The sequence below is a fragment of the Leuciscus leuciscus genome (genome assembly GCF_965113295.1).
Source record: "Leuciscus leuciscus genome assembly, chromosome: 17".
NCBI classification, from domain to species: domain Eukaryota; kingdom Metazoa; phylum Chordata; class Actinopteri; order Cypriniformes; family Leuciscidae; genus Leuciscus; species Leuciscus leuciscus.
The window spans coordinates 31,415,809-31,429,217 of NC_138741.1; the positions used below are offsets into that span (position 1 = coordinate 31,415,809).

The window sequence follows — 13,409 nt, forward strand, 5'->3', positions numbered from 1 at the left end:
CCGGCCAATCGTGGAACAGCTGTGTCGTCATCAGCCCTCCTGCAGCCCAGTGCAGCCGCTCTTGAGAAGCTGCGCTGGCTGAGTTCTCCGGCTACTCTCGAAACGCTCTCGCGGTACTTTGATGCCATACGTCACAGTCACGTGGCGTCGGCGCTGTATCAAGTCGGACAAAATTTCTAACCGGCATGCACTGCTTCAAGTCAGCCGCCGATCGTTCTGCGCAGAGCTGCATGAAGTCGAACAAGCCCTATATTAGCTGCCCATTTCGCATTAGGAATCAGATTTATAATGGTACATCATGCACTTTTACAAGTTGATTGTACTGAAATGTGTGTTGGCAGTGCCTGTACACAAGCATCATATAATGATAAAAATCCATCCAGTGTTTTTTTTTAAAAATCTCCCCCGTCTCAAATCTCCCCGTCTGACCGTGTGTCGTCACGCAGTCGGACGCCCCTCCCTCCCGAGCTGTCATCATAGTCCGCCATTGTTTATATTCTGGAGCAGAATGGCGTCTAAGCGATTGTGGTGTTCTGTTCTTGGGTGTAATAAGGAACACAGCAGTCATTTTGATGTTCCTAAACCCGAAGCGCTGAGGAAGCAGTGGCTGAGTTTTGTTTTCGAAGGGAATATTCCCCACGAACAACGTCAATACTTTCATGTTTGCGCGAATCATTTCTCACCAGACTGCTTTATAAACTTGGGTCAGTATAAAGCTGGTTTTGCTAAGAAGCTGCTCCTGAAAAAAGGATCGGTACCAACTATTCGTGTTCCTGCTGCACCTCCAGAAGAAGTGAGTGTAACATTTTATTAACCTTTATTTTAATCTTTGCTAATCGCTTGCACGCTTCACGATGACGGCATGTTTTCTATGTACGACGTTCTCAATATAATTCATAATCCCACGTTTATAATGAACAACGCGTTATGGTATTGTGTTATTACAAACTGTGTACGCAGGTGTAAAAGTTAAAGTGGTAACACTACACTAAGCTTACTTTTGTAGATGGTTTATAACGGTGTCTGTTACTGATTAAGAAGTAATGTAAAAAAACAGTTATAACTGCATGAAGATGAATGGTAACACAATACCTGCAAAATACTGTTTACATCCTGCCAATGCATATGATTTAAGACTATAAATACTCTAACTGATGTTTTTCAATATTACGGTGGAATAAGTTATGTTATCTGATCACTTATTTGCTTTTGTATAGGCAAGCACATCTGACATGGTGCAACATGTGGCCAGCCAAAAGAAACTGTGCACAGTTGGCACCCAGCTCTCAATGAAAACTTTACTTCCACAATACAAAAGCACAGGTTTGCTGATCCAGATCTTATATAGTGTGAAGTCATATATTCAGTTTTTGTGGTATTGTCAGTAATAATAATAATAATAAAAAAAAAATATATATAATTTTTTAAATTTTAAATTACTCCACGGTATTAAAATGTCAACTATTATGTAACAGGCACACAGACAACTATGTTATACCCAGATATTGGTGTTGGCCAGTCAATACCACTGCTATCATTAACACCAATAAAGAGGCCAAATAAGAGATCTCGCTTGGAGCTAGAGGAGGAAGAGGAGGACCCTTCTGGAGCCAGCTCAAGTATGAATGTGGAAGAGCCTATGGATTCCACATATGATCCAGCTGACTCTGTCTTAACCTTGACTGAGCCAACAGATGTGAAGTTAGTGACAAGACAATTTTTTTGTTAAATGTTTGTAATCAGTTCGATTGTATTATTAGTATTATTTTTTTATGTTAAGTGGAATTTGGAAATTATTTAATTAACTCTTTATTATTCTAATAGATTTGAGTCTTCAAAGCCGGTTCACAAGACCGCGACTTACATTGTTTATGAAAACTGTCTGCTGCAGCTCTTTGAGCAGTGCCCTGTGTGTCAGCGTGTTACCAATGTACAGAGAAAAGTATTTGGCACATTCCTCTCTGTGGAACAACGCTGCCCACACTGTGACTTCTTCAGAAAATGGAATAGTCAGCCAATTATACAAAGCACTCCTGCAGGGAACCTCCAGCTTTCTGTTGCACTGTATGCCAATGGTGCCTCTTTCTTCAAAGTTAAACAGGTAGGTTGGTGAGGATTTTACTGTCTAGCCTATAATTTACTATTGCAAGTAATATCACAAAGATCAACCCTGAACATAAATAGATGAACATACTGTCCCTGAAGTCATGCTAAATGAAGGAATCCTCTTTTCTGACCTTAGATATTCCAGGCAATGAAACTGAAAATGATCCACTACACCACCTTTCGAATTCATGCCCGGAGGTACATACAGCCTGCAATTGTACATAGCTGGAAGACAGCACAGGATGGCATATTGCAGCAGCTCAGACAGCAGCAGAACATTGTCCTGGGCGGAGACATGAGGGCAGATTCACCAGGTACTAAATGCTGAACAACTGTCTCTGTTTACATATTACTGTGAAAGCAAAACATACAGAGTAATAATAATAAATAATAAATACAGAATGTATTACAAAGTAAACATACATTTTTTACGTAAAGGTCATTCAGCCAAGTTTGGAAGTTACTCAGTGATGGACCTAAGGACCAGCACTATTATTGATCTGCAACTAGTTCAGGTGAGTCTAACATTACAGACTTATACAAGATGTAATGCATATGCAATGTAACAAAGCAAATGTACAGAAAAAAAGGCACAGGGATTTTTTACTGTGTAGCTATTCGCTAACATAACAGGCATTGACAACAACTGTCATGTATGCCCTTTATTTTGTAATCAGCGTAATGAAGTTGGAGGGAGCAACAACATGGAGAAAGAGGGTCTGAGGAGGAGCCTTGATCTCTTGAGGGCACACGGTGTGACTTTTGACAGCATTGTTACAGACCGGCACCCTCAAATACAAAAATACCTGCGGGAGGCCAACATCACACAGTATTACGATGTATGGCACATCGAAAAAGGTATTAGCTCCTCCTGTCTGAGTATGTGTTGTTTATGTGCCTAACGACTGTCATAGTCTCTCAGACTGGTTATTTTTTAAATAGATCAGTACAATTTTATTACAAAACATTATGAATCAAAACCATACCTTTGACCAGAACTTCCTTTTTATTATATTGTGTTCAATAAACACACTGTATCTTTCTGCATGGCTGAATTAAAGTTTGTTTATATTATTAGGAGTATCAAAGAAACTGCTGAGGATTGCTCAGAACAAAGACAGTGAAAAACTGCAGAAGTGGTATCGCAGTATAAAAAACCACATATATTGGACAGCGGCTTCTTCTTCATCAGGGCCAGAGCGAGTGGCAAAGTGGACATCAATTCTTAATCATATCCAAGACATGCACACACATGATGATCCCGTTTTCCCACAGTGTTTGCATCCGCAACGCAATACAACGGACCAGAGCAAGTGGTTGAGAGCAGGTGTGTTTACCCTATTAGCAGAGTCAATATAACAAGTGTCTATGTGCATACGACAGACTTTTTTTTTTTTTTTTTTTATTAAATTATGTAAGTTTATTTTTATTTATTTTATTTACTTGTTTTTAAATATAAAGTTTAATAAGTTCCACTTTCCCACCAGGAACAACTGCCTTCTCTCGATTAGAGAAGATCCTCAGAAACAAGAGGATTCTGAAGGATGTTGAAAAACTGAGCCCTCACCATCAGACCTCATCACTGGAGGCGTTCCACAACGTAATTCTGCACTTTGCACCAAAGAATGTTGTCTTTTCTTTCCTGGGAATGTTATGCAGGTAACTCGGTATAATTGGGAAAGGAGTGTATACACATTTTCAAACACGCAAGTGTGACTTAAGTAATGTTTAATCATTATTTCTTCTCTATAGACTCTACCTGGCAGCCCTACATTTTAATGAGAATACTGGGCGTCCCCAAGCCACAACAGCAGCTGGAGAGCCACTATTTAAGGTGGTTTTCCCAAAATATAAGAAAGTACAATACTTTGCAAAGCCAGTGAAAGTAGAACCAACCTTCCGTGAGTGTAATAACTTTTATTTAAATGCAAAATAGTCGTTGTATGTACAGACATAATATCAGAAGCTGAACATGCATTTTTATTTTTTTAAACAAGACACCTTATAGACAATTTTATATACAAAACCATGTAGCCACAACACTAAGTGAGCAACACAACTTCAGAGTAAACTGAAAATAACAACAAATTATTATTTTTATTTGTACAGAGTATGTGGACAACCTGTTGGAACTTATCTTTGAGAACGTTGTTGTGGACCCAACCCCTTATATGGACGATATCCTGAAGATCTCCATACCCGAGGATCTCACATCCCAGTTTGACAAACCAGACAAACAGGAAGTGATCGACAGCTACGTGTCTAGGTTTAATCAATGGCAGGTCTGAACACTATATATTGTCCATGAGCATTAGGGAACTCTGCTCTTATTCATCGCACCACACAGGAGGGCAGCACATCCCTGATTCTCCAGCCCAGAATGCCCCAACACCAGCTGACGAAAATTCTGTATGCCAAAATTCAACCATTTTTTTTGTTGCGAAAATTTTATGTTATTTAATGTCATCATTTCATTTATTTATTGCTGTTTGTTTTTTGACAATTATATTTGCTGTTACTGCTTTTTTTGTTTTGTTAATAACTTCTGTGGAATTCAGTAAAACAGTATTTCTGTCAATAAATGTTAGTCCAAACAGTTTTGTGTCTATTCATTATTTGGTATTTCATGCTGAATGGTATGTTATGTGGATATAAAAAATTACACTACAGTTGATCAGTTACCCATAGTGAACTTTATGCTTTGCACTGCAGTCGCTTATGTTACAATAGAAAATTATGACTGAAATGAATCAAAACACAACTTACCCTTCCATTCCCCTTAAACCTAAAGGCCCATAGTCTGCTCGGTAGATGTTTAATGCATTCTGAAGCGAGAACAGATTTAAACAAACAGGTTCCAGGCCTGGATGATCAACCATACATTGAGGTGGATTTTCCAGCTGCTGTAATCTTCTTAAAATCTACAAATTATGAATATGGTAACTGCCCTGAGATTTTTGCAAGATGATTGCATAATAGCAATACAATTTAGGAAAAGTACTGTACCTGTGGTATCGCCCTGCAGCATATATTCCAGTAGCAACTGGAACAGGACTATTAATGTAGTTACAATACTATAGATGTACTTGAATGTTTTCTTAAAACAAAACTTGTCGAACTTCTTCGGGGCCGTCATCTTGTTCCGGGTCCGACTCCGGTTCAAATTGATACGGTTGCACAGATGTGTCCTCAGAGACTCCCGCTGTCGTTCTTTCTCCAAAATATACCCTCAACTGTTGTCATTGCAACACTCCACGTGTGTTGTGTCAAAACGCCCCACAGAACAGAGGAGCGGGGTGAGCAAAGCTCATTATCATTTACAGACACATGCACTTAAATGGCGTGCTGAAAACAGAGCTATTTTTGACCAGGTAAAATTAGCGGTTTCTTACAATACTAATGAGAATTTTTAATTAAAGTATATTACAAACTTTTCATTTAGACCCTAAAGAATCATATTAACTTGTACAAAAAGGGCATTATATGACCCCTTTAATCTCCTTCAGCGATCAACACGTCTTCGCTGATTCTCCTTGAAGAGGAGCCGGCCCCGTCCCCGCGTGCCTCGCTCTCTCCAGAGAGAGATTCGCCGCCTGTCCTGTTCACGAAGATGGACCAGCGCCCCTCCCTCGAAGCGGCTGGCCTCGTCTCGTTCGGGGGATCAGAGGAGGAGCACGAAGACAGCTTATCCTTGGTTGCATCAGTGAAAACCCAGACATGATTTCCCGAGTTGGCGCAGCTGATAGAGACAGCTCCATGGCCTGTAGGAAGGATCTCCTCACGCAGGTGAACAGAACCATTTGTGCACCTTCGTCCCGACTTGGGCCCTTCATGTATGGCCCCTCAATGGGTATCCGGGAACCTACCAGGAAAAGGTCCTAAACACTATCACCGAGGCTAGAGCGCCGTCAACCAGACGCCTCTACGCTCTTAAATGGTCAGCGTTCACCGGCTGGTGTGCAGCTCGGGACCTTGACCCTTATTCATGTGATGTACCATCAGTACTTTCCTTTCTGCAAGAGCTGATGGACACGGGCCGGACCCCCTCCACACTCAAAGTATACGTGGCGGTCATAGCAGTCTTCCATGCTATTATATATATATATATATATTATATTATATATTATACATATATATATATATATATATATATATATAATATATATATATATATTATTTTATATTATATTTTATATTAATTAATATTTAATATTTAATATTTGTATTAATATTATATTATATTTGATATTATTTTATTTTATTTATAGACTAAGGGTTGTATCAATTTGCATATGCTTTTATATGTTCTTACTTAATTGCAGAGGTGGAAAGAGTACTGAAAATTTGTACTCAAGTACAAGTACCGTTACATTGCTGAAATAATACTCAATTACAAGTAAAAGTACTGGTGTCAAAAAAGTAATTAAGTAAAAGTACAAATTACTCTTCTCAAAAACTACTCAGAGTACTAGTTACTAATTACTTTTTAGCTGGCGATAGTTAATGCATTACCAATAAAAATATTCAACAAAATCATAGATTTATGTAGAAAATAGCTACTTTTAACACGTTTTTACCTTATTGTCAAAGGACATTTAGTGGATACTGGAATTTCTAACTTCAATATGACACCTTGAAATATGTCAATATTCAGTAGGCCTAGCCTATAATTTTTAATACCATCGGGAAAACTACTACATACTAAATATTTTAATATCTAAATTTTTGTCCATCCATTTTGTCAAGGCAATCATTATTTTCAAGCATTGAAAAGCACAACACTCATTGTAACAGTAATCTATTTGAATGGAAAAGTTTAATTCAAGTCTTCTAAAGAGACACGTCCACTTTATAAGGTGAGATTTTAATTTAGGCTTTTGTTTACATATTTAAACATTGATCAATAACCATTACAATAATCTAATATTTACTCACTCAGTGTATTTGTCTTTACAATAGGGTAACGTGAACTGTTGCAATAGCTCACACACAGCACAAGGAAGCTTGATTTCAATTCAAACTGAATTTAATTTGCAAAAAGACTAGATTTTTCATAACTTTTGACAGCGTTTAATTCAAGAGCATGGAGAGATTGGAGCTGGACGTCATTTGAGTCTGCAGTGAGAACCACTTGGAGAGATTCGCGATTGCACATGATATGACACACAGTCCGAGAGCGCACACTCAATATCTGAGTCCAGTTCGTTCGTATATTTGAGAGCTCGCGTCCAGTTTTCTGCGATTACATGAATGTGCCCTCGCGTTATAATATTGTTCGTGACATTTGCCATTAAAATATGCCATAGAAACTTGCAGGTATTAATAAAATTATGCGTAATAGGCCTAACGTTACCTGCAATCCCGCGCTGAGAGGAGGCGGGTGTGTCAAACTCGCTGTCGTTGAGATGAGAGAATGAGAACGCGCAGCTGGTAAAATATAGATATTTTGACAATACTACTATGTAGTTTGTTGTTCCAAACTTTCAGTCCAGCCATTAATCACTCTGAGCTCCTCGCCTCCTTCATGATCAGCTCTTCAAAACCTGCTGCGACTGCGGCGGCTTTCATTCAGTCCAAATATCAGGGGTTTTATTGGTCCGTTTACGATCGAATATTTTTATTGGCTACCGAAATGCCATTCAAAGATTTGAATATCAATTCAAATTGTACTCAGTAACGAAATGTGATTTTACAAGTAGCGAAGTAGATTACTTATCTTAATCTGTACTTGAGTACAAGTAAAATTACAGATTAAAAAATATACTCAAAAAAGTACAAGTACCCAAAAAAACTACTTAATTACAGTAACGTGAGTAGTTGTAATTCGTTACTTCCACCTCTGCTTAATTGCATAATTGATAAAATATTCCCATAAGGCTCGTGTGACAACATATGTCAATTATTTTATAAATTGTAAATTAATAGCAATGCTTCCCACAGGTGGTGGTGCGATAGAGTTGTAGAACAATTCGTTGTGTAATGTTTGCAACTTCACTTCATTGCCTGTAAGAGTCGCCAACGGACAAAAACAATGAGAAATGTACGTACGCCAGACATGAAATTGGCGTGGAGGAACGCACATTCTCGCGTTCATTTCACTGTTAGTACATCCGACCGTGAGCGTGAAAGCTGGTGTACGCAAAGTTTTTGTGCGTACGCAAGATTGATACATGAGGCCCCTGATCATCACTGTACCAATTTATGTCATCTCTGGGGCTTGGCCAAAAAAAACTTGTTTATGCCGTTCCTGTGCATACATTTGATTTTGATGTTGTGGTTCTCCACTTCCTGAATGATACCAGGGTATGGCTGTTCATCGTAATTAAGAACACACCACTGTCCAATGTGTTTACTCTCTATGACCTCTGGACGAAGTGAACAATCAGATGACAATTGTTCAGTTGTTGTAAGATTTTCCATTTTTTTCATGCAAAGAGATGCCTCTTGGAGTGCATAACATGGGCAATCATACACACCCTTTTCAACCTGGCAGAAACAACTTATGTCTCTGTATTTTAGACAGCTGGGTTCAGTGCTCACCACTTGATGAATTTTCATCGTTCCCTTTATGGTGCTCAGTGTTTGCACTTCTTCCATCATACCCAGGCATCAACATCCTCTTCTCCAACATAAAACAGTCATACCACTGATCCAGAATGTTTCAAATGGTAAAAGAGGGATTCTGCATCGGGCAAATCTTGTCCATGCCTAACTAAATTGTCTGCAGTTATTTTAAGTGTTCCGCCTATCCCATCTGGTGCCCCCTTGCCATGACTGGCTTCGACGAAGTTCCAGGTGGTTGTGGAAAACCCTTTCTTGAAAGGTACAGTGGACAAAAGGTAGAAATTGGCTTCTTCGTATAATACTTAGTTAATATGGCTATATATGGTAATATGGCTATTAGTGCGGCAAAGGAAAAGCACAGCTCAGCCTCGTCATTCTTCCTTTCTCCTCCAGGAGGCAATCGAGTTTCTTTCTTTCTCTCTCTCAGCAACACTAAGCGCTACACTTTCTTTTGGAACCGCTCCTAAGTAAATAGATGAAATATAGATTTTTTTCAGTAAGTGTTTTATTTGAATTGTTTTTATTTTAAAATTACTTATATATAATATCATTTATATATAAATATAATTAGTTTCAACTCACAAACCACCAGTTCCCCAACATTTGGAAAACCTGTGAAAAAAATATTACAGGAAATGGTTAATATGAGCTATGACCCATGATTACATCATTAAATGTCTTGCACATTGTGCACAAGGTAATTAAATGCCTTTTAACGCTCCAGTTAGGTCTTTACAGCTTATGTTAAAGCAAACAGCAACAACGTTTGTTACGCCCCATCTAGGGGAAAGGGTGCAACATGAAAGACTCAGAATTTTTCACAATGGCGAAGACTAGATCCATTAAACATTGGAAGGTGGCTGGAGCGTTTTTGAGGCCAAAAGCAAGGGCGTTATATTGCAGAAAGGCGTCTGGTGTGGCAAAAGGTGAGATCTCAGAGGAACGCTCTGTAAGCGGCACCAGCTTTACGACCCTTTAAGCAAGTCCAATTTAGTCACAAACTTAGCGCTTCCATTGCGATCAATACAATCCTCCATTCTGGGAAGAGGGTAGGAATCTGATTTACTTAACTGACTGATCTTCCGGTAATCACTGCAAAAATGTGATGTTCCTTCAGATTTTGGAACCAACAAACATGGGGAACACCATGGACTAGAGCTTGGCACAGCCAAACCATTTTCAATGAGATACTGGGTGTAACACAGTTTCGTTGTTATGGGAAGGAGGAGGCGGGAACCGGCGAACGTTAAAAGGATAGTTCACTTTGAAATAAAATTTTGGTATGTTTTAGCTTACCTCAATGGCATCCAAGATGTAGGTGTCTTTTTTTCCGCAGTAGTTTCAATATTGATATTTTTAGGTCAAACCGTTCTTGTCTGTCAATCATATAATGCAGGTCTATGGTCACTATCTCAAAGAGCATGCACAGTGAAGTCCAAATTAAACAATTCCCCATCGTAAGTACACATTGATGGCCTAAGACACGAAACGAGCGGTTTGTGTGAGAAAACGAACAGTATTTATATCGTTTTTACCTCTACAAAACCACGTCCAAGTGATCTGAGGGCGCGCGCGCTTCCTGGTGTGTGACGTGTGCGCGCGTTCTGGCTTTTAGTCTGCGCAATCGCCGGAAAGCGCCGGACGTGATCTCGGATGTGTACAAGAGGTAAAAACGATATAAATACTGTTCGTTTTCTCACACAAACCGCTCGTTTCGTGTCTTAGGCCATCAATGTGTACTTACAATGGGGAATTGTTCAATTTGGACTTCACTGTGCATGCTCTTTGAAATAGTGACCATAGACCTGCATTATATGACTGACAGACAAGAACGGTTTGACCTAAAAATATCAAAATTGAAACTACTGCGGAAAAAAAGACACCTACATCTTGGATGCCCTTGAGGTAAGCTAAAACATACCAAAATTTAATTTCAAAGTGAACTATCCCTTTAACACACATTTTAATAAATAAATAAAGAAGAGTAGCCAGGAACTCACCGCGCCTTCAAACTAGTCCACATGAGGTGCGTAGACAAAATAATCCAATGATATATGCACTTCAAAAGAGTCCGCACACTCCACAAAAGACGAAGAAACGTCAAAAAGCGAGATAACTTCAAGTGCTTTTACTGAGAAAAAAAAGAAAAAAGGGCAAACGTTTCAGTCACATGAAAGTCACACCTTACTCAATACCAAACTTTTTTTTTCTCAGTAAAAGCACTTGAAGTTATCTCGCTTTTTGACGTTTCTTCGTCTTTTGTGGAGTGTGCGGACTCTTCTGAAGTGAATAAATAAAACAAATATAAAACGAAAGTAAAAGACAGCAGATATAGTCACATATAATAAAACATAAAACACAACATAAATCCAGGCCTGGCCTCTCTTGTCCTTCACTGTCGTCGCTCCTTCTTTTATGCTTCCGCTCCTCCGTCAGAGATACGAGACCGGTGCGTCGCACAGGCGTCGCTCATCAGTAATCCCACCACTGGCCTTGCGCTGTTCTCTGACGGCCCTCTGCCTCGTCCTGCTCGCCACTGGGTTTCTTGTTTCAGTAGCTCATGCTTTACAGGATTAACAATAAGCGTTCTGCTTAACGGGACGATGATCACCAACATCAATGTCATGTTTTAACACATTAGTCACAGTAGGTACATCTGAGAAAAGTGCGGAATATTTGTCAATTAACTGTACAAGTAAATTTTGAGACGATCTAGATAAATGTGAGAGTTTAGAATTGAGACTTACAAGAGTTTCAGAGTTCTGCAAACGAGCACCAGAAAGACAAGCACTTCCTAAATGAAGATCATCCATGCAGGGAGAATATTCAGAAGGAACCACATCCACAGAAGTTACAGCAGCAGGAGTAGACACTGGAGAATTGGCAGAATCTTTAGAGTTAGGACGAGAGACATACAGTTTAAGCATGTTTATGTGGCATATACGAGTCTTTCGCTTTCTTTCAGGAGTTTGCACTACATAGTCAGTATCACTTAACCTTTCTTCAATCACATACGGCCCTGTAAACTTTGCTTGGAGATTCGATCCAGGCAAAGGCATTAATACAAGAACTTGATCACCAACCTTGAACGAGCGTTGAACAGATTTTTTGGTCATATTTGCCTTTCACACAGGACTGGGAGTTTGCTATAGGGACTGCTGTGCTAGTTGCCACACTCAATGTAAACATTCACGAAATTAACTCACATGATCTAGCTCATTCTTAGAAGGGGTAACCGAGAGATTTTCAGAAAGTAATTTTTCTTGCACCATTACTTTAATGGTAATTTTGAATTAAAAAAGGAATTCAGCTGGACTGAATACAAGTGATTCTTGTATCGTATTGTGAACCGCAAACAACAGAAGAGGAATCTCTTCATCTCAGTCTTTCTTATGTTGGAGACAGTAAGTTCTGATCATGGTTTTAAGGGTCTGATGAAACCTTTCGAGCACCCCTTGAGACTGTGGATGATAAGTACTAGATATGCAATGTTGAATGTTCAGCTCTTTCATTACCTTACGGAATACTATAGACATGACATTAGATCCTTGATCAGACTGAATAAACTTGGGCAGACCAAATGTTGTAGATAATTTCACAGTGGCTTTCACAATTGAAACGGTTGCTTTCACAATTGAAACAATTCTCAAACGGTTCATTCATCACTGGAATAGGCTTTAAGCGTGCTGGTGAAATAACCTCATTCGGTTTTCCAGCAACTTGACAAGCACGGCAAGAACGACAATACCGACACACAGTGGACTTCATTTCAGGCCAGACATTTTTTTTTTTCAGTTGATTATTGTTGGTTTTCTTAATACCTAGATAACCAGAAAGTTCATGGTCATGAGCCACACTCAGTACATAGTCTCTGTAGGATTTTGCAAGGACTTCCTGAAATACAGAACTCAGAATTCAAGTTCTCAGGACTCCGTTTACGCATGAGCACCTTCATCTAAAAAATAAGCAACTGCATGATCTGGTAGTTCAGACTTGTCAATCACAGCAGAAATACATGAAGTCAAAGTATCATCAGTATTTTGTGCCTCAATTAACTGTTTTCTGTCAAAAGGAAAGTCAAATATAGATCCAAAGCTCAAATTCTCTGAACAAACCTCCACAGCTGTATCCTTGATATCTGGGGAATCTGAACTCATGAACGAGTTGGAGAGATCGATGTCATTTTCACACTTGCAAGCTTGAACTCGAGTCACAACACAGGAATGGAATACACTTGGAAATTCCTGAGTTAACACATCATTTTCTGACACACAAGGTACATCAGTAACCTCGGGAGACAAGAAACTTTACTTCCAGCTAAATTATTCCCAAGGATAAAAAGATTCCTTTCAGTGGTAACTGAGTAGGTACTGCTATTTTAACTAAACCAGTCACAATATCAGAATGTAAATAGTTACCACTGAAAGGAATCTCTCTTATCCTTGGGAATAATTTAGCTGGAAGTAAAGTTTCTTGTCTCCCTGAGGTTACTGATGTAAATTTGAACAATGATTAATTTATTGACTTAATTTGGGACTTTTCATTCAGGAGCTGCTAGGCCAAAATAACAAACTTCCTTATTTTTTAAACCTCTTTTCTAAACCCGAACCCAAAAAGAAAAGAAAAGGAAAATACAATGTACAAACCTAACTCCCTATCCAAAAACAGAGATCAAAACTGTTTACAATAACAAATAGCCTACTACTTTCCCAAATACTCAGTCAGTGTTTAGAATATAT

General features: G+C 38.9%; 1 protein-coding gene across 2 annotated transcripts; it reads left to right on the forward strand.

Annotated features, from left to right (window-relative positions):
• The first annotated feature begins 487 nt into the window (after nucleotides 1-487).
• On the forward strand, nucleotides 488-5,170 carry LOC309479969 (uncharacterized protein). 2 transcript variants are annotated; one of them, XM_082144289.1, is made up of 11 exons: nucleotides 488-793; nucleotides 1,218-1,323; nucleotides 1,476-1,701; nucleotides 1,825-2,101; nucleotides 2,243-2,420; nucleotides 2,545-2,621; nucleotides 2,784-2,964; nucleotides 3,185-3,433; nucleotides 3,594-3,765; nucleotides 3,859-3,940; nucleotides 4,216-5,170. In XM_082144289.1, the coding sequence occupies exons 1-11, from the start codon at nucleotides 509-511 to the stop codon at nucleotides 4,291-4,293; spliced, it is 1,911 nt and encodes a 636-aa protein (XP_082000415.1). In that variant the 5' UTR covers nucleotides 488-508; the 3' UTR covers nucleotides 4,294-5,170. The 2 variants fall into 2 exon arrangements, with proteins under 2 accessions (XP_082000415.1, XP_082000414.1); XM_082144288.1 differs by having other exon boundaries at nucleotides 3,859-4,007; nucleotides 4,216-5,168.
• Nucleotides 5,171-13,409: the final 8,239 nt, after the last annotated feature.